The 23,993-nt window shown below is 44.1% G+C and overlaps 1 protein-coding gene, 1 long non-coding RNA gene and 1 pseudogene across 3 annotated transcripts; all 3 read right to left on the bottom strand.

Moving 5' to 3' along the window:
* Window positions 1-712: 712 nt before the first annotated feature.
* Window positions 713-3,471, bottom strand: LOC129863289 (glutamine synthetase-like; annotated as a pseudogene).
* Window positions 3,472-7,460: 3,989 nt separating this feature from the next.
* LOC129864090 (uncharacterized) lies at window positions 7,461-9,092 on the bottom strand. Its single transcript, XR_008761054.1, has 2 exons — window positions 8,406-9,092; window positions 7,461-8,209 (listed from the first exon to the last, which is right to left on the bottom strand). It is a non-coding gene; the product is annotated as an uncharacterized LOC129864090 (long non-coding RNA).
* A 154-nt stretch (window positions 9,093-9,246) lies between these two features.
* mamdc4 (MAM domain containing 4) lies at window positions 9,247-23,890 on the bottom strand. Of its 2 annotated transcripts, none has more exons than XM_055936685.1 (29): window positions 22,940-23,890; window positions 22,254-22,346; window positions 21,789-21,950; window positions 20,696-20,821; window positions 20,312-20,548; window positions 20,010-20,135; window positions 19,772-19,930; window positions 19,570-19,673; window positions 18,925-19,080; window positions 18,653-18,743; window positions 18,363-18,479; window positions 16,536-16,622; window positions 16,213-16,350; window positions 15,938-16,077; window positions 15,665-15,773; window positions 15,417-15,521; window positions 15,081-15,215; window positions 14,779-14,906; window positions 14,402-14,615; window positions 13,654-13,791; window positions 13,204-13,331; window positions 12,858-12,948; window positions 12,604-12,753; window positions 12,261-12,386; window positions 11,971-12,095; window positions 11,352-11,457; window positions 11,053-11,258; window positions 10,379-10,453; window positions 9,247-10,271 (listed from the first exon to the last, which is right to left on the bottom strand). In XM_055936685.1, the coding sequence occupies exons 1-29, from the start codon at window positions 22,992-22,994 to the stop codon at window positions 10,236-10,238; spliced, it is 3,663 nt and encodes a 1,220-aa protein (XP_055792660.1). In that variant the 5' UTR covers window positions 22,995-23,890; the 3' UTR covers window positions 9,247-10,235. The 2 variants fall into 2 exon arrangements, with proteins under 2 accessions (XP_055792660.1, XP_055792661.1); XM_055936686.1 differs by having other exon boundaries at window positions 10,379-10,450.
* Window positions 23,891-23,993: the final 103 nt, after the last annotated feature.

The raw sequence follows: 23,993 nt of genomic DNA, 5'->3' as shown, positions 1-23,993 counted from the left end.
AGGGTGTGAACATAAGACGATAGAAAAGTGTGGAGAGACATGGCAGATGACAGTGAGCAGGGCTCCTCCACCTCTGAATTCCCAATTCAACCCCTGACGAAAGACAAATTCATGATGCCAAACTAAAGTAACACCATTCCATCACCATTCAAGTTTTGTCAATGGGTGAGATGCAGTAAGGCTTGACGTGATGTGGTGTGTGTGTTTTTTTAACAACAGCTGACATGTTGGTAATAAATAAGCTAACCAGATTCAATGCATTTACAGTGTTATTTGACTGGTTGTCATGTGTTGTCAATATATTAAAATAGTTTACAATCAACGGTTAATGTGAGTTAATCATGCTACTCATTTTATTGTCATTCATGTCCAGTATGAGGGGTGACAATCAAAACTTGCATCATGATTCCACCTAGTGGTCATTTTAAAGAGCATGCGGCTCATATTCAATCCTGCACCTCTTTATTTAATCTCAATTTCAGACAAAATGAATAATATGCCAATTGGACCAGCTGTAAGAAAGATGTACAACTATAATTGACCATAAACATTCAACCTACCTTCAAGTAATGACTCTTCAAAGTCAGCAAACCAAAAAACATCACTACAGATTGCTTTGGCTACATTATAGTTCTATCCTACAATCATGTAACGGGCTGGTTTCCCCGAACCAGCAGCTACAGTACCATAATGTATGAGTCTGGTCACTATCTCATGTACTCTCCTCTTCCTCCTCCACCCCGAGCAGGCAGGTGCTTGTGATGGTACCCATCATGGCATAAGGGTCACAGCTGGCGGAGGGCCGACAGTCTTCAATGTAGCCCTTCTCCTCCTGGCCCACCTAGCGTTGGATCCAGATGCTGGCCCCGCGGTTGGCCACCCTGGCATAGAAGTCGCGGGTGATGGAGGTTTCATGGAATCCTGTGAGGCATCTGATATTGTCCTGGCCTCCGCGAGGGTCGTACACACGGATGTGCTCGGCGTGTTGCTTGCTCAGCTTCTCAATGGCCTGCTCAATATGTCTGTTTGAAGAGGGGAGGGGTTAGGTATTGGACCGAATCTTGTAGTTATACAGCCTTACAGAACCTTACAGTGCACTAATGTTTTTACAGTAATACTCACTACAGCCACCCTTCTTAACTTATCTCCTTGGTGCTAACTTTGGTGTGGCAGCCTGCCCCGTTCCAGTTCCCCTTTAGAACCATCCTGAAAGACTTGTTATACGGCATTGAAAAAGTCAAAGTTTACCTGAGCCGGCATGACCTCAACATTGGTGCCACAGATTCTGAGCCCAGAATAGAGACATGCCTTTTAGTGACACTCCATAATGTCCCTGCCATAGATATTGTCTGCACCAACCCCACAGTAGTATGGACCTGAGAGAGAAAGAGAGAGAGTTAAATGGGACCAAATTCAAAGGCCTATTTGATAACATTAAGATTGTATATAGACATATAGATAGAGGTAGATTTAATATATGTAGTGCTTTTCCGAGTGCACAAGACCATTTACATTATGAAATGAACAATGAACACATGGTAGAATACAATAGAGTCAGTCACCTTGGGGACCTGGGAATCCAGTTTGGGGCCAGCCATAAGGGTGACCATCCATCCCTAGGAGAGTGTACTCCTGCTCCATTCAAAACTAGGGGGTATAGTCCTTCACCTTCTTACAGCCTGAAAGTATGTTACACTCTGTATAGGAGAGAATAGGCATACTGTAGGGTTAGTTTGATTGACAGGGAAATATTAGACAGTCAAAGCCTACAGGCTGCTGTTTATCTTGACCAAAACCAGTTGGTCTCTGTCAACTTATGTAGAAAAGTGATCTCTTGCAGTAATTATTTTAAGTACCTGCAGGCAAGCGGTTGTACTTACGGACCTCACACAGGACCAGTTTGTTGGGTGACAGGGTGAAATGGTCCCGGAACATAAAATGAAATCAAATTGTATTAGTCACAGTGAAATGCTTGCTTACTTACTAGCCCCTAACCAACAATGCAGTTACAAAAAAATACAGATAAGAATAAGAGATCAAAGTAACAAGTAATTAAAGAGCAGCAGCGAAATAACAAAAGCAAGACTATATACAGTGGGGTACCGATACAGAGTCAATGCGCGGGGGCACCGGTTATTTGAGGTAGTATGTACATGTAGGTAGAGTTAATTAAAGTGACTATGCATAGATGACAACAGACAGTAGCAGTGGTGTAAAGAGGGGGGGGGGGGCACTGCAAATAGTCTGGGTAGCCATTTGACTAGATGTTCAGGAGTCTTATGGCTTGGGGTAGAAGCTGTTTAGAACCCTCTTGGACCTAGACTTGGGGCTCCGGTACCGCTTGCCGTGCAGTAGCAGAGAGAACAGTCTATGACTAGGGTGGCTGAAGTCTTTGACAAGTTTTAGGGCCTTCGTCTGACACAGCCTGGTATAGAGGTCCTGAATGGCAGGAAGCTTTGCCCCAGTGATGTACTGGGCCTTTCGCACTACCCTCTGTAGTGCCTTGCGGTCGGAGGCCGAGCAATTGCCATACCAGGCAGGGATGCAACCCGTCAGGATGCTCTCGATGGTGCAGCTGTAGAACCTGAGGATCTGAGGACCCATGACAAATCTTTTCAGTCTCCTGAGGGGGAACATAGTCACTGGGATCAGGTACCTGTCACTGTTGGATCCCTGGACCTGGTATGTGCTGGAGCCATCAAAGTTCTGCCAATATCAATTCCAGCATTAACATCATGGAAAATAGTGCACTGTACTAGAGATAAAATGTTCTGCGAGATGGGCCTAATGCTTTGGGCTTGATGAAGCAAGCACAACTTTATTATACATGTCACCTCTGGACAAGTATGCTTTCTTGTCAGGTAAACACTACAAGTCAAAGTCAAAACTTATTTTTACCTTCCTGCAGAGGAAGATGACACAGATGCCATGGCTTAGAGTCTAAGGGGGTTAAAATGACAGAGAAACAGATACTTGAGAACACATGCTGTATAGTGATGCATAGTTCAGCAGGTAATTCCTCATGGTTGTTTCATCAGATGGTGTCATCAGATGTAGCACAAGAACATATTTTGTATTGTTATTCATGTTCTATTCCATTCCCTTGTACTCTATGCAAATTAGAATTTAGCAAATTTTTATTTCACAAAATATATTTAGAACCCAATCTTACTGTGAATTTTACAGTGGCTTACAGGTAGCTCTGTGGCAAGTAAAATTATGTATTTCATATTACAGAACACTTACTGTAATATAAATACGGTATCAAAGCAAGTAATGACACACATTAAAATACCGTAAAATTGACGCTATTATACTGTAAAAAAGTCAACGCTATCAGAATCGGATTGATGTCAAAATGCTCAACCATTTAAGGTTAAAGACTTGCTGCCACTCCGATCTGTACCCTATACAAATTGATGGGGCACTGTAACCACATAGGAGTTAAATTGTTACAGGATTCTCACTCATGGTTGCAACAAATACGACCTCTTCCAAGGCACACGCAAAAATATGATAATGAACCAGAAACCACAATACCATGCACCCACTAGTGGTCAATAGGTTTTTGGTGCTCTAAAGGTATGGTACGGTACTGTATTCTGTCGGGTGGAATTACAGTACCTTTCGTAATACAGCAATTCTTTCCCTGCCCATATTTTCCCACAATGCACCATAATTTACAGTATGCTGCAGAGTATTTTACTGATAATAATACACCAAATTACTATATAATTTACAGTTCTCCATTACAGTGGTGACATACAGTGCAGAAAGAAAAGGCATACAAAATAAACCTGCACACTGTTGTACTCTCTCAAATCGGCCTTCATCAAAAATCTCTTTAATAAAATGTATCATTTGTGAGCACACAATGGTATTTGTGAGTTTATTTTGTCTATATTGAACAATTTGCTCTACCTGACACCTGGTAAGTTTAGCTGGATGTGCACACATTAAATTAATGTAAAGCATGTCTTCCCACTGGCCACAGACATCAATTCAACAGCCAGTCCACATTGGTTCAATGTCATTTCAATGAAATGATGTGGAAACAACGTTGATTTAACCAGTGTGTGCCCAGTGGGCGAGGCGTTTCACTTTCTTTTACATCATCCACACTTCCAACTTCTTCACTTACTGTTTGATGGGTGACGTGAGGAGAGTTGATTCTACTGAAGCAGTGCTCTGGTCTCTCTTCCTGTCAGCCTCAGATCATCCAAGTCGATTGAGACGTCTAAACCCATTTAGAGTTTTTACACAGTTTATGGAAATTAGCTTGTTGTGACATGGAAGACAGAGGCTCACATGTCCTCTCATCATTGATAGCTGAGCTATCAATCAACTAGTTAAACTGCTTTGAAGTTCATTGTTTTACCGTATAACTAATTACACAAACATTTTAATTAACATTAAAACATCTTAAACTTGTTTCTAAAAAGGGTTCCGTAATCCACATCCGGCTTTGACTAGTTGTCAACTATGTAAGTCTTACGATGTACACTGCTCAAAAAAATAAAGGGAACACTTAAACAACACAATGTAACTCCAAGTCAATCACACTTCTGTGAAATCAAACTGTCCACTTAGGAAGCAACACTGATTGACAATAAATTTCACATGCTGTTGTGCAAATGGAATAGACAAAAGGTGGAAATTATAGGCAATTAACAAGACCCCCCCAAAAAAAGAGTGATTCTGCAGGTGGTGACCACAGACCACTTCTCTTCCTATGCTTCCTGGCGGATGTTTTGGTCACTTTTGAATGCTGGCGGTGCTCTCACTCTAGTGGTAGCATGAGACGGAGTCGACAACCCACACAAGTGGCTCAGGTAGTGCAGTTCATCCAGGATGGCACATCAATGCGAGCTGTGGCAAAAAGGTTTGCTGTGTCTGTCAGCGTAGTGTCCAGAGCATGGAGGCGCTACCAGGAGACAAGCCAGTACATCAGGAGACGTGGAGGAGGCCGTAGGAGGGCAACAACCCAGCAGCAGGACTGCTACCTCCGCCTTTGAGCAGGAGGAGCACTGCCAGAGCCCTGCAAAATGACCTCCAGCAGGCCACAAATGTGCATGTGTCTGCTCAAACGGTCAGAAACAGACTCCATGAGGGTGGTATGAGGGCCCGACGTCCACAGGTGGGGGTTGTGCTTACAGCCCAACACCGTGCAGGACGTTTGGCATTTGCCAGAGAACACCAAGATTGGCAAATTCGCCACTGGCGCCCTGTGCTCTCCACAGATGAAAGCAGGTTCACACTGAGCACATGAGCACATGTGACAGACGTGACAGAGTCTGGAGACGCCGTGGAGAACGTTCTGCTGCCGGCAACATCCTCCAGCATGACCGGTTTGGCGATGGGTCAGTCATGGTGTGGGGTGGCATTTCTTTGTGGGGCCGCACAGCCCTCCATGTGCTCGCCAGAGGTAGCCTGACTGCCATTAGGTACCGAGATGAGATCCTCAGACCCCTTGTGAGACCATATGTTGACACATGCACATTTGTGGCCTGCTGGGGACCTGGTCTATTCCATTTGCACAACAGCATGTGAAATTTATTGTCAATCAGTGTTGCTTCCTAAGTGGACAGTTTGATTTCACAGAAGTGTGATTGACTTGGAGTTACATTGTGTTGTTTAAGTGTTCCCTTTATTTTTTTGAGCAGTGTATATTTAACTTTGATTTGACTACATCCTTTAGTGTTTCACAGGTCCACATCTGTCGAAAAATAAGCTGAAGAGATGCAAAAGCACTGACCAACTCAAATTCACAATGTGATCCTATATGCAAACACCAACAACAATTTCAAATTCTGTTTCATTTGTTGACATTCTACACATGTTAACCCCTAAATGAACACAAAACCCCCTTACAAAAATACAGCCAGATTTCGACAAGCATGGACCTTTGAACCAGGAAGACTGAGGCAGCCAAATGCTTCCTTCCCATGAAAAATAAACATGAGCACCCTCCTGTGCTATCGCAGGCGGGCCATCTGCTGAAAGAGGACTGGTGCTGTTTAGTGATCCATGCATTGTATGCATCTCAGTGCACAAGAGCACACATTACAGGCCAGTACGGAGGACGGCTCCTTATGAAACGCACCTACTGTCTCTCTCGTGTATAATCAGATAATATACTGAGATTGGGAGAGGTGCTATGTAAGCCTAAACTTGATGAGTCATCTTTTGAAAAGTAGGTATGAAGCCACTGAATCCTTCCTCCAATTTTAAACAAAAAAGATGCAAATAAAGTTCTAATGCAATGGTATTTCAAAGGGAATGCTATGTTTTGCAGGCCATTACCAAAATTGACATGTAACATTCTCTCCGATCAAGTCCCAACACTCTTAAGTCTCTTATTCTTTTGTATTTGATACAACAGTCCAATATTCTGCTCTTACACAACATATTTGATATATACTGAACAAAAATATTGACGCAACATGTAAAGTGTTGGTCCCATGTTTCATGAGCTGAAATAAAAGATCCCAGAAATGTTCCATTCACACAAAAAACTGATTTCTTTCAAATGTTGTGCACAAACGTGTTTAAATCCCTGCTAGTGAATATTTCTCCTTTGGCAAGATAATCCATCCACCTGACAGGTGAGGCATATCAAGAAGCTGATTAAACAGCATGCTCATTACACAGGTGCACCTTGTGCTGTGGACAATAATGGCTACTCTAAAATGTGCAGTTTTGTCACACAACACAATGCCACAGATGTCTCAAGTTTTTAGGGATAGCGCAATTGGCATGCTAACTGCATGAGTGTCCAACAGCGCTGTTGCCAGAAAATTGAAAGTTCATTTCTATACCATATATGGTTTCCAACATGTTTGCTGATGTCAATGTTGTGAACAGTGCCCCATGGTGACAGTGGGGTTATGGTATGGGCAGGGATGAGCTATGGAAAACAAAAACAATTGCATTTTATCGATGGCGATTTGAATGCACAGAGATACCATATCGAGATCCTGAAGCCCATTGTTGTGCCATTCATCTGCCGCCATCACCTCATGTTTCAGCATGATAATGCACAGCCCCATGTCACAAGGATCTGGACACAATTCCTGGAAGCTTAAAATGCTCCAGTTCTTCTATGGCCTGCATACTCACCAGACATGTCACCTATTGAACATGTTTGGGATGCTCTGGATCGACATGTACAATAGCGTGTTCCTGTTCCCACCAATATCCAGCAACTTCGCACAGCCATTGAACAGGAGAGGGACAACATTCCACAGGCCACAATCAACTCAATGTGAAGGAGATGTGTCACGCTGCATGAGGCAAATGGTGGTCACACCAGATACTGACCCCTATTTTTTTTTAAAGGTATCTGTGACCAAAATATGCATATCTGTATTCCCAGTCAAATCTATAGATTAGGGCCTAGTTAATTCATTTCAATAGGCTGATTTCCTTAAATGAAGTGTAACTCAGTAAAATCTCGGAAATTGTTTCATGTTGCATTATTATTTTGTTCAGTATACTTGCTGCTCCATCACAGACAGTCTTTCAATGGTTCATTTCAGAAGTGTGTGTTAATACAAATTTTATTAGAGCCACATCCACAGTAAACACACCTGGTGGTCGCTACATTGGTGAACATGGCCTGACACATTTATTTTTCTCTTTGAGAAAGAATGAAGTGTCTAAATGAAAAGGACACTTAAAATTCCTGGATGGATCTGATGGAATATATAGCATTCTTTTGGAGGTGTGGTCTAAAATACAGATCCTGAAGGGAGGATAACAGCTGATTTGGAATACAAACCTCACCAAATAACATGATAAAATAGAACTATGACAATATAGATTAACAAATAAATAGACAAAGTTTCCACACATCCACAGACATTTCCTCATGTTGTACTGTTCTCCGGAGTTTAGACTCCGTAGCTGTGTTGACCAAATCCCCATGAGCAATGTGCTGCTCAATCACAGCAAAGAGATGCTGCAGCAGATCAAGCTCTTCAAACCTGTCAAAGTTCCAAGTTCAAGACAAGAAGAGGTCTTTCAGTCCAACAATCCACTCTGGGGTTGTGGAATTGTCTGAAGTTCTGCTCAACAGATGCTCTCTCCAGCTCAGGCCTTTCTGACAATTCGTCGCCCACTCTTCCCAGCAGCCCTCCTCCAGTCTCTTCCTCTCTCTGTCCTGCAAGGCTGGCTACTGACCCGCCAGCTGCTAGGGCAAACTCGGGCACTGAGGGGTAGAGAGGAGGGAGTAACAGCTGAATGAGTAATGTATTTGTCATGCTGTATTGTAATAACTCCATAATAGCCTGTAATGATGAATATTAGTTCTTCAAACACAAAAAAAGTTACTTATAATAGCATTAGTCTACTATCATTGATGCATTTTGTTATTCATCCCATTATAGCATACACATAGCCCTTACCTGGTACTCCACATCGGCCCGGCTCGTTTTCGGGGCTTGGCAGCTTGCCTCCGGTACTGCAACCAGCCGCAGACGAGCTCATGAGCTATCATCATATACAGCAGGAAGATGAGAACAGCGGGATCCATCCGAACGAACGGTAACGGGCTGCTGTGCAGGTATTCGAAGAGGACGGATGGCGCGAGCCTGGAAAGGAGGTTGTCCAGGGAGCGGGAGCCAGAATGGGTTCGCGCGTGGTATACTCCGTTTATTCTCGAGAGCAATGAAGTAATTTGTTCTAATGGAATTGCAACCGAGATTTTCTCGAGTCCTGTTCCTTTCTAATTTGCGCCTAATAACCACCCACATCTATGGGTGTGTGCGCTGTCACTGTGTAGCCTACCCCACCCGTGCTAATCTCACTATAGACTAGGCTACAGCCGAAATGATGCCCCCCCCCACCTATCAATACAGTGTGTACCCCAACCATCTTTGTATGAGTTGGTCATCTAATCGAAAACATGCTACTGTGCAAGTGACCATTAAGCGTGTAATACTATTGATGCCACCGAAGAGGACAGGGGAGGATGTTGCCGTGGAGACATGGCGGTTGCTATGGTGGGATGTCGTGTCGTGATTCCCTTGTCCATCTGTTTTTTTTTTTTTTTATCAATCTCATTTGACCAGGGCAAAGCCATCTGGACTCTTGATCAGGGAGCCAGGAGAAATAACATGACGGCAATTGACTTACCTTATGATTACACATTAGACCCATAATTAGGCTACACATAGGTCTGACTGGTTTTAGTTTAATATATCTACCATGTATGTTACTTGTCACAATATATGCAATAGCCTCATAATCAAAGGAATGACAATATTTATTGTAAAACTGAACTGAAGCAATATGGTGCATGACATTCTGTTTTAATTAGTAATATTCATAATCACAAAACATACAACTAAGTGACCTGTCAATAGCATTTTGCTTGGAAATACATGCTCATCATTATATTTTCCTTTTAGTCTTTTATTTGCCCCGGAACATCAGCACTGTATTTGGAAGCAAATTGCAACAAGGCCCCTTTCTATCACAGATTGTAATATAAGGCATCAAATCCCACTCTCTGTCTTTGTCTCTCTTACTTGAAGTTGAACCAGCTGTCTTCTATGAATGTGTTTATAAACAGCTATATAGCATGGCTCTCCTATCAATAAGCTATAAGTACAATTTAGCACTGTAGCCAACAGATAGGATTCTGCGACAGACATTTTTGTCAGAGTGTTCTTCATTTCTACTTCATCTAACTCAATATTAGTCGAATTACCAAAGCAGAGCAGTGTCTGTCTTGTCTCTGAGGATCGAAGGGGCAATTTCATGCTTTGGCAGCTAGAACTGCATACAGCGAGCCATCTCATCTTATTGACTTCCAACTATCCTGACAGTCCACCAGCAGAAGTCCCAGACTTCAGGACCCAGTCAGTCAAATCTGAAGCTGCTCCATTGATTGCAATGGCACATGGATAAGAGTGAGTGTGTTTGTGTGTAGGGTTTGTGAAGGTGTGCAGTGAATGCTATAGCCATTCACTCACAGTTAGCAAGTCAATGCTATCCTGATATCCAGGTGTGTGTGTGTGTGTGTGTGTGTGTGTGTGTGTGTGTGTGTGTGTGTGTGTGTGTGTGTGTGTGTGTGTGTGTGTGTGTGTGTGTGTGTGTGTGTGTGTGTGTGTGTGTGTGTGTGTGTGTGTGTGTGTGTGTGTGTGTCAGGTGCAAGACGACACAAGCAGTTCTTCTGCTGTGATATCGCCTTCATTTCACAAAGCCACCACCAGGCAGCAGAGTCTCCCCTTCTACACCATCTCCTTCCTCACTAATTCTGTGGAATCCTGCAGACACACAAAAACAGATATTTGTAGGTTATTCACAGAGCACATTAGAATAGAATAAATAAGTCAATAGAAGTTCATTGATTCATAGTGGGACATGTACTTACAGAGAAGCATACTTCATTAGTGAAGTCCCCCGCCATTGGTTGTGCTGGAACTGGAGACACGGTCATTCGGTCCTGCTGAAAATGGACAAAAGGAGAATGATAACAAATGTACAAATATTTCATGTTAGAAACACCTTCTTGGGGCCTCCCGGGTGGCGCAGTGGTCTAGGGCACTGCATCGCAGCGCTCGCTGTGCCACCAGAGACTCTGGGTACGCGCCCAGGCTCTGTCGCAGCCGGCCGCGACCGGGAGGTCCATGGGGCGACGCACAATTGGCCTAGCGTCGTCCGGGTTAGGGAGGGTTTGGCCGGTAGGGATATCCTTGTCTCATCACGCACCAGCGACTCCTGTGGCGGGCCGGGCGCAGTGCGCACTAACCAAGGTAGCCAGGTGCACGGTGTTTCCTCCGACACATTGGTGCGGCTGGCTTCCGGGTTGGAGGCGCGCTGTGTTAAGAAGCAGTGTGGCTTGGTTGGGTTGTGTTTCGGAGGACGCATGGCTTTCGACCTTCGTCTCTCCCGAGCCCGTACGGGAGTTGTAGTGATGAGACAAGATAGTAATTACTAACAATTGGATACCACGAAATTGGGGAGAAAAGGGGGTAAAATTTAAAAAAGAAAAAAAAGCAACACCTTCTTGAACCAGGTGAAAAAACCCCAAGCCATAATACTCACTGTGAGGTGTGGGTCATACATGTCGTTGGCAATGCCTTCGATAGCGGAAGGCGAAGCTGATCGTTCCACAGCTCCGCCAGTCATTGCTTTTGTTTTGTCCTGGTTGCGCAGGTAGTAGTACAGCAACACTCCCAGAGTGGCCAGCAGCAGCAGTACCACGATGGTGGAAGCTGCAATACCTCCTGTGTTGTCTGGTTCTGGTGTGGCTGTATTGGACATAAGGTGTTATTAGACAAGGGTTGCTCAGCCAGGCCTGGTGAGTGGCATTAGCCATGAAGAATATATTGCTTGCGTCTTACTTGTTAGTGGGTCTTTTGCTTCACCGGCACAGTTGAATCCTATGTCATAGTCAATGTCATCCAGGGCCAAGACTCCAGTGTATCCTTTCAAACCCTCAAATATAATCTAGAAACACACGTTCTCAATGAACAACAACCCTTCCTTGCAATAATACAATATGAAACAATATATACAGGTAACTGGCAAAATAAACGAAACACCAAAATAAAGTGTCTTAATAGGCCGTTGGGCCACCACGAGCCCGAACAGCTCCAATGTGCCTTGGCATAGGAGGGATGCGACACAAGAAAATCCAGCATTTGGTTTTTGTTGATGGCGGTGAAAAACGTAGTCTCAGGCGTCCCTCCAGAATCTCCCTTAAGTGTTCAATTGGGTTCAAATCTTGTGACCGAGATGCACGCGTACACGATCGCAAACACACACTTTAAACCCCCTATGCTCCGTTGAGACCCCTCTTTCAAAGTCACTGAGATCTCTTCTTCTAGCCATGGTAACCATAATAATGGGCAACTGGGCATTTTTATACATGACCTGAAGCAGGATGGGATGTTAATTGCTAAATAAACTCAGGAACCACACCTGTGTTGTGTGTGTGCACGTGTTTGTGTGATGTCTGACCTGATACTCTTTAGTAGAAGTGATGTCAACATTGAAGCGTGACCAAACTGCTCCCACCTCTTCCACACTCAACATTTGTTTCAGGTTGCCTTCAGACTGCCTCCACACCTTCAGATGACTACCATCTGCATGGACACAGTATGGAATATAACGGCATTAACAAACTGGCAACCAGGATCATCACCATCATGGTCGGCATCATCACATAGACACAGACAGGTAAGGCAGGTTGTTTGATAGAGTTAAGACAGCAGTGGTGGTGAAGTCCAGTGGTGTAGGTTGGGTCTTACGGGAGACTGGTTTGTACACCCAGAAGCGCAGGCAGGTGCCCTTGGTGGAGGGCAGATGAGGACTCAGCAACCAGGCCTTGTATTTGGCTGTGTCCCTGGTGCTACTGGGGAGGAACAGGAAGTGACCTGCAGAATGGACACAAGGACAATAAGACTGGGACCAATCAGAACATGCATTCTCATCTGGAAGAGTAGCATTTCAGAGGCCAATTTGATGCTTATGACAAATCTTATAATGCATTATAACTGCATCATACCTGCATGCTTTAAGTAAAGTGTTACCGTTAGGTTTAATCAAGACCTTAGCATACAGTAAATGCATTTAAATGTGTTAGTGTGTCACCTCTCTCTGTCCCAAGGGTGTGGTCATGGGATGGGGTGGGGTAGTGGGTCTCTGCCTCAGCACTGGTCAGCTCCCAGTCCAACTGGTCTAGCTCAGGGTTCTGAGTGTTTGTCCAGTCACACATACCTATCTCCAGGTCACACTTAGTACCTGACAAACAGACCAGCATGCATGTCACTAACACACACAATAAGAATAATTATCTCTCTCTCTGTGTGTTCGTGTGTGTGTATGTGTGCGTGTAAAGTACTGACCAAGTGTTTGACAAGGATGGTTTGAGAAAATTATGTCATCAACTGAGACATGAGTGCCTTTCCCACCCGCTCCCTGCACCTCAAACTCCAACTGAAACACAAACAATTTTCAATTCAGTCATTTAGCAGACACTCTTTTCCAGAACGACATACAGGAGCAATTTGGGGTAAGTGCTTTGCACAAGGGTATATCGACAGATTTTTCACCTAGTCGGCTCGGGGATTCAAACCAGCGACCTTTCGGCTACTGGCCCAACACTCTTAAACACTAGGCTGCTTACATCTGACCTTTCAGTGCTTGCAGTGTCTGACCAGTGGCTTGATCACATGACATCATGTACACTACCTGCCAGTCTGTGATGGTGCTGCTGATGTTGCCGTTGCCATGGCGCCAGACATCACCCTGGTCCAGGTTGTTGGAGAAGATCTTCACCCTATCTCCTTTCACTGGCTTCATGTACACAGTCAGCAAACCTAAAATAGAACACACACACACTAATGTTGGAGCACGTATTTTTTTGTAGTACATTTACCCCTTTTTCGTGATATCCAATTGGTAGTTACAGTCTAGTCCCATCGCTGCAACTCCCACTAGAGCGCGATGGGACAAGGACATCCCAGCTGGCCAAGCCCTCCCCTGACCCGGACGATGCTTGGCCAATTGTGCGTCGTCTGTAGTGACTCCTCAAGCACTTCGATGCCTTAGACCGCTGCGCCACTCTGGAGGCCCCAGCATGCAAAGTGCGATGTGTGATTGAGGGTGCGTGGGTATGTGCTGTAAAAGGTATATACTCACCAGGATTCTCTCCCCCCATGTGGTACCAGAAGTGAACACACTCTGTTTGTACCACGCCTACTCGCACAGGGGATGTAAGGGTGGCCACACTGCCCTGTGGTAGGATCTCCACATCACTGTCTGCCATCATGTAGTACCCTAAGGACCAACAATAGGATATGTTGAAGTAGATTCCATGTATCTTTGTATCTCTCACTACTTGTATTTGTGAGAGGTATTGACATGTTGAAAGCACCGAGCTGTCTGTTTAGCACACAGCTCAGACACCCATGCATACCCCACAAGACATGCTACCAGAGGGCTCTTCACACTCCCCAAGTCCAAAACAGACTATGGGAGGTGACAGTACTACATAGAGCCACGACTACATGGAACTCTATTCCACATCAGGTAACTGATGCAAGCAGTGGAATCAGATTGAAAAAACATATAAAAATACACCTTATGGAACAGCATGGACTCTGAAGCAACACAAACATAGGCGCAGACACATGCATACACACACATGATAACATACGCACTACACACACATACACATGGATTTTGCCATTTGCCATTTTTTTTGCCATTTTGCCTTGAGGGCGCACAGTGTGTTGTGAAATCTGTTATGAACGTATTGTAATGTTTTCAAAATTGTATAACTGCCTTAATTTTGCCATACCCCAGGAAGAGTAACGGGATCCATAATAAATACAAATACAAATGATCTCCTTTTGTCGTTCTATTTCTCTCTCTCTCCGTCTCTCACCCATCACTGTCTCCAGTGTGTGGTCTGTTTTTGGCCCAGTGTTGGATGACTGCCAGTTAGTGTGGAGCCAGCGGGCAGTGCCAGTGGTGGTGTAGCCGCATTGCTGGCCTTCAAAGGAGCACTTATTGGGCACGGTGCATGGGCGGTTCACAAATGTCACGTCATCTAGTGCAACCCGCCCGTCAAAGCCGGAGCGCACTGCTTCAAATATCAGCTGTGTGTGTTTGTGAATCAAAGAGGAGGTAGGAGAGGGGAGCAGGGGTGGGGAGAAATGGAAGTGTCATATCAATGTCAACATGAACAGACATATTCTATTTTTGTTATTATTCATGTTTATGTGTCACTGGACCTAAAGCCTGTATTGAACCCACTCATACCTGGAAGCTAGTTAGCTGCTCAGATACTGGACAGTGTCCCTCATGCCAGAAGTTGCCATGGGCACCGGTGCGGCTCCATAGCAGACTCTCACCGCCGTAGGCATCACGCATCTTAACACTGAGTGCACCTGAGAGGGATAGAGAGAGGGGGAGATGGAGGGGAGTTGAGAGAGAAGGAATAAAAACATAGGAAGATGATGTGAGAGGAAGAGAAGAGGGAGACAGAAATAGGACGTGAAAGTGGTTTTCATTGAGTTCAGGAGTGACTCTTCTGGAAATCAAGGAGAGCCCTTCATCCTCACCTGTCTCAGGCCCATAGAGCTTATAATAGAAGGACAGGCAGTGATGTCCGGAGGTGCCTGGCTGATGGTACGATAACAGACGGCCAGACACACCCCGTAACAAGGGGCTCCATACGTCTACAGCAAGGCTTTTACCTGTAATCAAAGACATGATTAATTAAGGCGTTATAGACATCTAATGACTTAATGATCAGGTCCATTGGTTACATAGAGAGCAGAGAACACTTGGATTAATGCTACTATGTGAGAAGTACGACATGTTAAGAATGTAAAACTGGTAAGTGGTTATGTGAACCTAGTTGACTATTCTATGCAGGTGTAAGGTCATGTTAGTACCGACGCCAATGGAATGGTCCATCCCTGTGAGCAGGCTCCAGTCAAAGTTGTCCGTTTGATCCTGGTACCAGCCACACAGTCCCTCTTCAAAGTTACATGACAGAGCTGTCCAGAAGAAACAAATCATATCAGCAGAAAATCAACTAAATAAAATGCTATATACTATACAGGATGTGTGTGACCGTACTGAAATACCAAATGATCACAGCAAAACAATATTTGTTCAAACTGAAACATAAATTGCTTACCTGTGGGAGAGGATGGGAAATACTGAGCGTGACAGTTGATGAAACGAACATCCTTCACAGATATTCTGGCACATGGGCACAACTTCCTAGCACGAGCCACAAATTCCATCTTGGAAAGAGAAGGAGTGAAAGAAAGAGTAAATACCAGAAAGAGTAACCACAGCATCAAAAAATGAATACAATTACTATGGTAGTAGATATTACAAGATAATTACTGGCTACAAACAAGGTCTCTCAAAACCAAACCATAATCATGTCTTGAAGGTATCATACCTGGAAGCGGTGATCCCTGGCTCCGATGTACACCTGCGCCTGCTGGTACACCCCCTCTACAGATCCTGTTTTCCCACTGAACTCCCAAAGCCTTGGCAGACTGCCCAACAGACTGTCAATCACACGGATGGACACCTCTCCTAGGGGAGAAAACGGGGAACAAAGAGGCAGAGGTAAAGACAAGGAGCGGCAGATGTCCTGAACTGTAGGAGGGACATAGGTTTTGGTTAAGGGGATTGTTAGGGTTTGCTTGCAGGTGGCTGAGGCTGTGTTACCGGTGTGATTGCTCTTGCTGGTCAAGGAGTAGGAGAAGTTGAGGGTGCAGGCTGGCCCCGAGGGGCCCAGGAGAGGGGTGCGTGTCTGTGCCTCAGTCAACTGCTGCCCTGGGGCTTCAGCTAAAAACAGGTACTTGTCTGAGGGCAGAGAGAGAGATGGAGAGTTGGAGGTCTGTCACTATACTGAAAAAAAAACAAACAAAATGTACAGCTGACCAGACATGGCCACTCATACCTTATAGTATCTTGATATGCACACAAGCATAACACACACAAGCAAGCACGCACACGAACACGCACACACTCCGCTGACCAAAAGTTACCTTTGGGGGTGTCATTCAGCACCCACTGCTGGCTTCCAAGGCTGCTGTCTGTCCATCCAGAGCTGCCCTTCTCATAGGAGAAGTCCCCTACACAAACACACACACTAAGAACATGCAGATTCACACAAAAAAAATTGGGACAAATAATACAAATACAGTTGAAGTCGGAAGATTACATACACTTAGGTTGGAGTCATTAAAACTTGTTTTTCAACCACTCTTCAAATTTCTTGTTAACAAACTATAATTTTTGCAAGTCGGGTTAGAACATCTACTTTGTGCATGACACAAGTCATTTTTCCAACAATTGTTTACAGACAGATTATTTCTCTTATAATTCACTGTATCACAATTCCACTGGGTCAGAAGTTTACATATACTAAGTTGACTGTGCCTTTTAACAGTTTGGAAAATTCCAGAAAATTATGTCATGGCTTTAGAAGCTTCTGATAGGCTAATTGACATCATTTGAGTCAATTGGAGGTGTACCTGTGGATGTATTTCAAGGTCTACCTTCAAACTCAGTGCTTCTTTGCTTGACATCATGGGAAAATCAAAAGAAATCAGCCAAGACCTCAGAAAAACAATTGTAGACCTCCACAAGTCTGGTTCATCCTTGGGAGCAATTTCCAAACGCCTGAAGGTACCACGTTCATCTGTACAAACAATAGTACACAAGTATAAACACCATGGGACCACGCAGCCGTCATACCGCTCAGGAAGGAGACCCGTTCTGTCTCCTAGAGATGTACGTACGTTGGTGCGAAAAGTGCAACTCAATCCCAGAACAACAGCAAAGGACCTTGTGAAGATGCTGTACAAAAGTATCTATATCCACAGTAAAACGAGTCCTATATCGACATAACCTGAAAGGCCGCTCAGAAAGGAGAAGCCACTGCTTCAAAACCGCCATAAAAAAGCCAGACTACGGTTTGCAACTGCACATGGGGACAAAGATCGTACTTTTTGGAGAAATGTCCTCTGGTCTGATGAAACAAAAATAGAACTGTTTGGCCATAATGACCATCGTTATGTTTGGAGGAAAAGGGGGAGGCTTGCAAGCCGAAGAACACTATCCCAACCATGAAGCACAGGGGTGGCAGAATCATGTTGTGGGGTGCTTTGCTGCAGGAGGGATTGGTGCACTTCACAAAATAGATGGCATCATAAGGGTGGAAAATTATGTGGATATATTGAAGCAACATCTCAAGACATCAGTCAGGAAGTTCAAGCTTGGTCGCAAATGGGTCTTCCAAATGGACAATGACCCCTAGCATACTTCCAAAGTTGTGGCAAAACGGCTTAAGGACAACAAAGTCAAGGTGTTGGAGTGGCCATCACAAAGCCCTGACCTCAATCCCATATAAAATTTGTGGGCAGAACTGTAAAAGCGTGTGCGAGCAAGGAGACCTACAAACCTGACTCAGTTACACAAGCTCTGTCAGGAGGAATAGTCCAAAATTCACCGAACTTATTGTGGGAAGCTTGTGGAAAGCTATCCAAAACATTTGACCCAAGTTAAACAATTTAAAGGCATAGCTACCAAATACTAATTGAGTGCATGTAAACTTCTGACCCACTGGGAATGTGATGAAATAAATAAAAGCTGAAATAAATCACTCTCTACTATTATTCTGACATTTCACATTCTTAAAATAAAGTGGTGATCCTAACTGACCTAAGACAGGGAATTTTTACTAGGATTAAATGTCAGGAATTGTGAAAAACGGAGTTTAAATGTATTTGGCTAAGGTGTATGTAAACTTCCGACTTCAACTGTATAATACACCTACAATAATACATACATCGTAAACGCAGAGTACTCACCGCACTTTGCCTCGTCATCTTTATCTGCACAGTCTTCATGAAAGTCACAGATCTTACTGGTGTCGCTAGTGCAAGGATGCCCAGGAGGTTTGGGGAAATTTGCTAATGTGACATTTCCTGCAAGAGGAAAGGTGGGAAGGGGCCAGAGTAAGCAGGTAAATAGATGCAGTATACATGCTATGTTATGACTATATTGCACTGTGCTGTTGGTTAACATTATTAGTAGTTCCGTTTTTTATACATTGTGTGATTCAGAAAACACCTTCCTTGTATGTGTTTATTTGGTTCACCTTTAGAGAGACGGCAGTTAGGAGACATCATAATGCTATCGATAGCAACCCCTCCGTACTCCTTGTCTCGGATCGCAGCCACAAACACAAGCTAAGACAGATGAATGTCATTAAAAGCAGAAAGAGAGCAATATGCAAATGAAAAGGTGGTCAGTATTCATATACCAATACTGTCCCTAATCCAATGTAAGCTCTTTGATTATCTGGAAAACCATCTGGAATCGATGTCCACGCTTTGATTATGTCCACCAAGCCCTATCTAGTCCACTCACCTGGAAGCTGGTGTTGCTAATGATCTCCACCTCAGCCTTGACCCAGAGGTCCCCTAGGGCACCCCCCCTCTGCCACACCGGGTAGATCTCCGTGTCTGCCACCAGCACAGACAGGCCTCCAGACCTGGGCCCGAACTGGTGGCTGTACATCACCATCTACAGGGCAGACATGACGTTCATTTAGGTGTTTTTGCTCACATTAAAGACAAGTATCTATAACTTTACAGACTGTAGTAAATTAGTAATATAAAGTGAACATAACGATTGATTCAACTATTGTTACCTTGACTGAGAGGTTAGCAGTATGATGACTGTCAGAGTGATGATATAGTGTGTGATAGTGTGTGTGTATGTGTGATATGCGTTTGGTAGCCTTACACCAGTAATATAAATGTTGCTGGTTTGAATCCCCGAGTCTACTAGCTGAAAAATCAGCCGATGTGCCCTTGAGCAAGGCACTTAGCCCTAATTGTTCCTGTAAGTCGCTCTGGAGAAGAGCGTCTGCTAAATGGCAATATTTTTTAAGTGTAAATGTTCGTATAAAGTTCAAAAGACTGGCCTGCCAAGGTAGAAGCCATGTGTGTGTGTGGAGACAGCATGATAGAGGGGTGTTTTGGAGAAGCCTTGTTGTGCCTTAGTGCATACCTTGCAAGGATCTGTGCTATTGGTTGGTTCCAGTAGAGGGCTTTGAAAGGATGTCCAATCAGATTTGAGCCCGCCTTCAGGTACAGTGACATACAGGAAGTGACCTTCAGGGCAATAACACAAGTTGAAGACATCTCACTGAGGAATAAAATCAGGACAGAACAAGTATTAATATGTTTCTATAATGACATTTAGCTTGTACCCGATGCAGTATTGTTGGAATGGTCTCTACCAGGTCCTTTAAAAGGGTCTGTCATGGAGATATTGGCCTGACTGGTCCTTGTCCACTTCAGACTAGTGGAGACAGTCCTCAGGTCCCAGTTACACACTCCTTCTTCAAAGTCACAGCCCCAGTAGCCTCCTAAACACACAAAGCCATACAGAGTTAATAAAAATAGTGGAAGAGGGTTAAAATAAGGATGAAATAAGGTGACTCTCACCACAATTCTGCTCGTCAGTTTTGTCACCACAGTCATCAGCGCCGTCACAGACCTCACGCTGCTCCACACAGCCCTCCCTATTACACTGCAGTAACCCTGCAGCACACGACTCCCCTGGGACTGGCACTGAGAACAAAGAGAGAGGTAGAGGTGGAGAGAAAGAGAGAGAGAGAGAAAGAGAGAGAAAGAGTAATCTCTCTAAACTCAAAGTGATGTTAACACACTGACACAGAATAACAGATCTGAGGAAGAGAGCATAAAGAAACAGAGGAATCAAAAGACCGAAAAAGAGAGAGGCTCACGAGGCAGGGCACAGTCGAAGAAATGCAGCTGGTCTATAGCCACGTCTCCGCGGCGCCCCTCGGTGCGTTGGGAGTGGAGGCGGATCTGGAAGGTGGTGGGGATGCGTCCCAGGAAGACGGTTGCTTCCCTCCAGCCACGCACGCTGGTGCTCTCAGGACGCCACACCACTGCCTGCTGGGTGCTATCCTCCCTATACACAGAGGCCCACAGTGGGGCAGGCCCCAGCCCTGTGAACCCTGATAATAGTATAAAGGTTAGATTTTGCTGGAATTTACCTCATTCTACACAGTGATTATCCCCTGTGTTTCCCATGCTAAAACTGATCAGAAGAACTAGCTAAATATCACTGTAAAACCCTTGATTTTGTAATGCTATTGTGTTACCTGGGTCCCAGAGGAAGTATCTGAGGTGCATTCGGCATGAGGGAGAAGACTGTTTCATCATTGGAGATGCCATCATTGCAGTGCTGGGAGAATGTGCCTTCACTTCGGTCACTCCCATAAACCAACCTAAAAACACAATACGCAGTCATTGTATAATCTCCCTCACACAAATAGACTCATTCACCAAAGCCCCATATACTACCCACCACTCTCGTTGGCTGGCCCTAGCTTCACATACGTCGCAAAAACCCACTGGCTCCAGGTCATCTATAAGTCTTTGCTAGGTAAAGCCCCGCCTTATCTCAGCTCACTGGTCAACATAGCAGCACCCACCCGTAGCTCGCGCTCCAGCAGGTATATTTCATTGGTCACCCCAAAGCCTATTCCTACTTTGGCCGCCTTTCCTTGCAGTTCTCTGCTGCCAATGACTGGAACAAATTGCAAAAATCACTGAAGCTGGATACTCATATCTCCCTCACTAACTTTAAGCATCAGCTATCAGAGAAGCTCACAGATCACTGCATCTGTACATAGCCCATCTGTAAATAGCACATCCAACTACCTCATCCCCATATTGTTCTATATTTCTATATATTTTTTTACTCCTTTGCACCCCAGTATCTCTACTTGCAAATTCATCTTCTGCACATCTATCACTCCAGTGTTTAATTGCTAGATTGTAATTACTTCGCCACTACAGCCTATTAATTGCATTACCTCCCTAATCTTACCTCGTTTGCACACACTGTATACTGATCTTTTTCTATTGTGTTATTGACAGTACGTTTGTTTATTCCATGTGTAACTCTGTTGTTGTTGTTTGTGTCGCACTGCTTTGCTTTATCTTGGCCAGGTCGTAGTTGTAAATGAGAACTTGTTCTCAACTGGCATACCTGGTTAAATAAAGTTGAAATAAAATACAAAAATTAAATAGATATGAATTACATTTTTTAGTAGTGTGTGATACAAATCTTCTAAGCCCTGTGTTTAGTGTTTTTTTTATTAGTACATTCACTGGGAGAGCAGGAGTGTGAGTACCTATCTGAGTGCACTGAGTACCTATCTGTGTGTTCTAGTACTGTCGAGAGTGTACCTGTGGCTGTCCCAATAGTGAAGTCTGAGGAGGGTCCGCTGTCTGGTAGTGTGTCCCCTCTCTGACGCCTCTCCCAGGAGTAGGCCTTCTCCAAGGACTGGTCCTGCCAGCCACACACGTCTGGGTCCTCAAAGTCACACACAAAGTCCATCCCTCTGTAGCCTTGGGTTTCCCACCAACACACATGATACAGACAGGCAGACAGACAGGCAACCAGACATAGGCATCACTTAAAATCAAAAGCTTGTATTGCAATGTGTTGGTCTGAGGGAGCTGCAGTGTGTGTTCTTGGAAATAGATTTTTCTTGACCTTTAACTTTTTCCACCCCGTTCTAGTGCTATAACATAACGTTTGGTAAATGTCAGAGCTGCATGATTGGTGTTCAGTGGCAAATGGGCACGGTCACTGGAGCGCAGGTAGAATAATTGATTTGTCCGGCTCAGTCAGAGCAGAGGGAGTCTTACCACAGCCGTCTTCATCGATGCAGTCTGTACAGTCACAAACAAAGTCACACTTCAGCTCTGGGGTCTGGCATGCAAGTGTCTGTGAGCCAATTGCTGCAAAACAACAGACTCATCATTGACTTTGAAAATAATCGCCATCTACAGTACAGTAGGAGAGTGATTTAAGCAGAAAAAACTAAAACTGTCTTTTTTAAGTGGCCAATTGCATAAATGCCCCCGTAGGAGCTTCCATTCTTGGACCTGAGTACGTGCAAGTATTACCCGGGCAGTAAGTGACCCCTTAACTCCCCTCTTATCAGAACCCATTATAATCAACGTTTTATGAGGCTGCTAATGTTAGCAGGCTCAAAGGCCATACAGTGTAGTAATCTGGTAAAGGGAAATGTTCAATCCAAGGTCCCTGACAGCAGGTATTACAGAATCCATGTCACAAGAGTCCATAAAGTAACACTGTACATAAGAGTTTTTGTGGTAGCAGTAACTTCCAAAGCCACAGAACCTAGGTTCATCATGCACCTGTGATCTACACAGCCTATTTCAAGTCAAAAACAAAACCGATATTGCACTTCCTTGATAACTGTGAATTTAAAAAGTTTCCTTGTTGCTGACACGGACAGTGAGTTCAGAAAACACTAGCCTACATTTAGCAAAGTATTACATGAAGACTACAGTGTCAATGTTCTTACCCCAGAGAAACGTCAGCAGTAAAACCAGTGCTGAAAACCCTCTGTTAAATCCCATGTTACCCTTCTCTTTCTGCTGGAGTTGTGGACGTCTGAACACCACCTGGCACCTACTAGACTGTGATAACAGCCACTGTCTGCCTCTGACCTCCTCTGATCTGCTGATAGATAACAGGTAGACTTTACATCCACCTGCATCAGTCAGAGCCTTCGGTTGTAAAAGCAGCACTTTTCATGTTTAAAGGCACTTTACTGAACAGAGGACTAAATATTATGGCTGCATGCATTCATCAAAGGTCCTTAATTCCTCTTCATGACACTGAGCACTGCAGAGCTGCTATGTAGAAACTTGGCTCTGATGAGCATGTAGAAGTCAAGGCACTGAATACTGATAGGATAGTAATTTGCAATGTATACCTTTATGAAAGTATCAAACTTGTGTGATATTGATACTTTAAATTCGCTATAGATACATCATTTAATTGGCAGTAGAACATACTGACAGAAAGGTATATTTCAGGTGCATGATTGAGTGTAGACTTGCAGTATACAGTGATGTAATGGTAAAAACAATAGGTGGGTAAACTGATTGCGGTGTAAAAAGTAACACTCCCATGTAAACTGCATTTACCCTCCACTATACCACTGTGCCTGTATGGCAACATCGGAAGTTAACGCATTTCAGATCAATGAGTTCATCTGACCTTATCTGATATCCACATTTATAATCACTCATGTAGCAGTTGCTCAGCAATTTGAAGTTTAGTGGCTCCCAAAACCATATGAACTTCCTGTAGTTAGATACACAGTGAGATAAAGTAGAGAGAAAAGTAATGACAGATGCGTTTTTCTGTTATGAAACAGGAGGGGGCTATTTGAAAGATGGAGTGTTATATTTCCCCTATGTTGAACCACATTGCTCAACATGATAATGGTTTTATGACTCCATGACCGGAGATGGAATTTCCTACTCCTTCATTTTCAGGTACCGGTATTGTATGATATAAAATGTCCTTACTAAACATGAAATCATGCTAATAAAGCATACATTACAAAG

The sequence above is a fragment of the Salvelinus fontinalis genome, chromosome 10 (assembly GCF_029448725.1).
Source record: "Salvelinus fontinalis isolate EN_2023a chromosome 10, ASM2944872v1, whole genome shotgun sequence".
NCBI lineage: Eukaryota > Metazoa > Chordata > Actinopteri > Salmoniformes > Salmonidae > Salvelinus > Salvelinus fontinalis.
The sequence above is the reverse complement of the archived record's forward strand: the minus strand, read 5'-3'. Positions and strand labels throughout refer to the sequence as shown.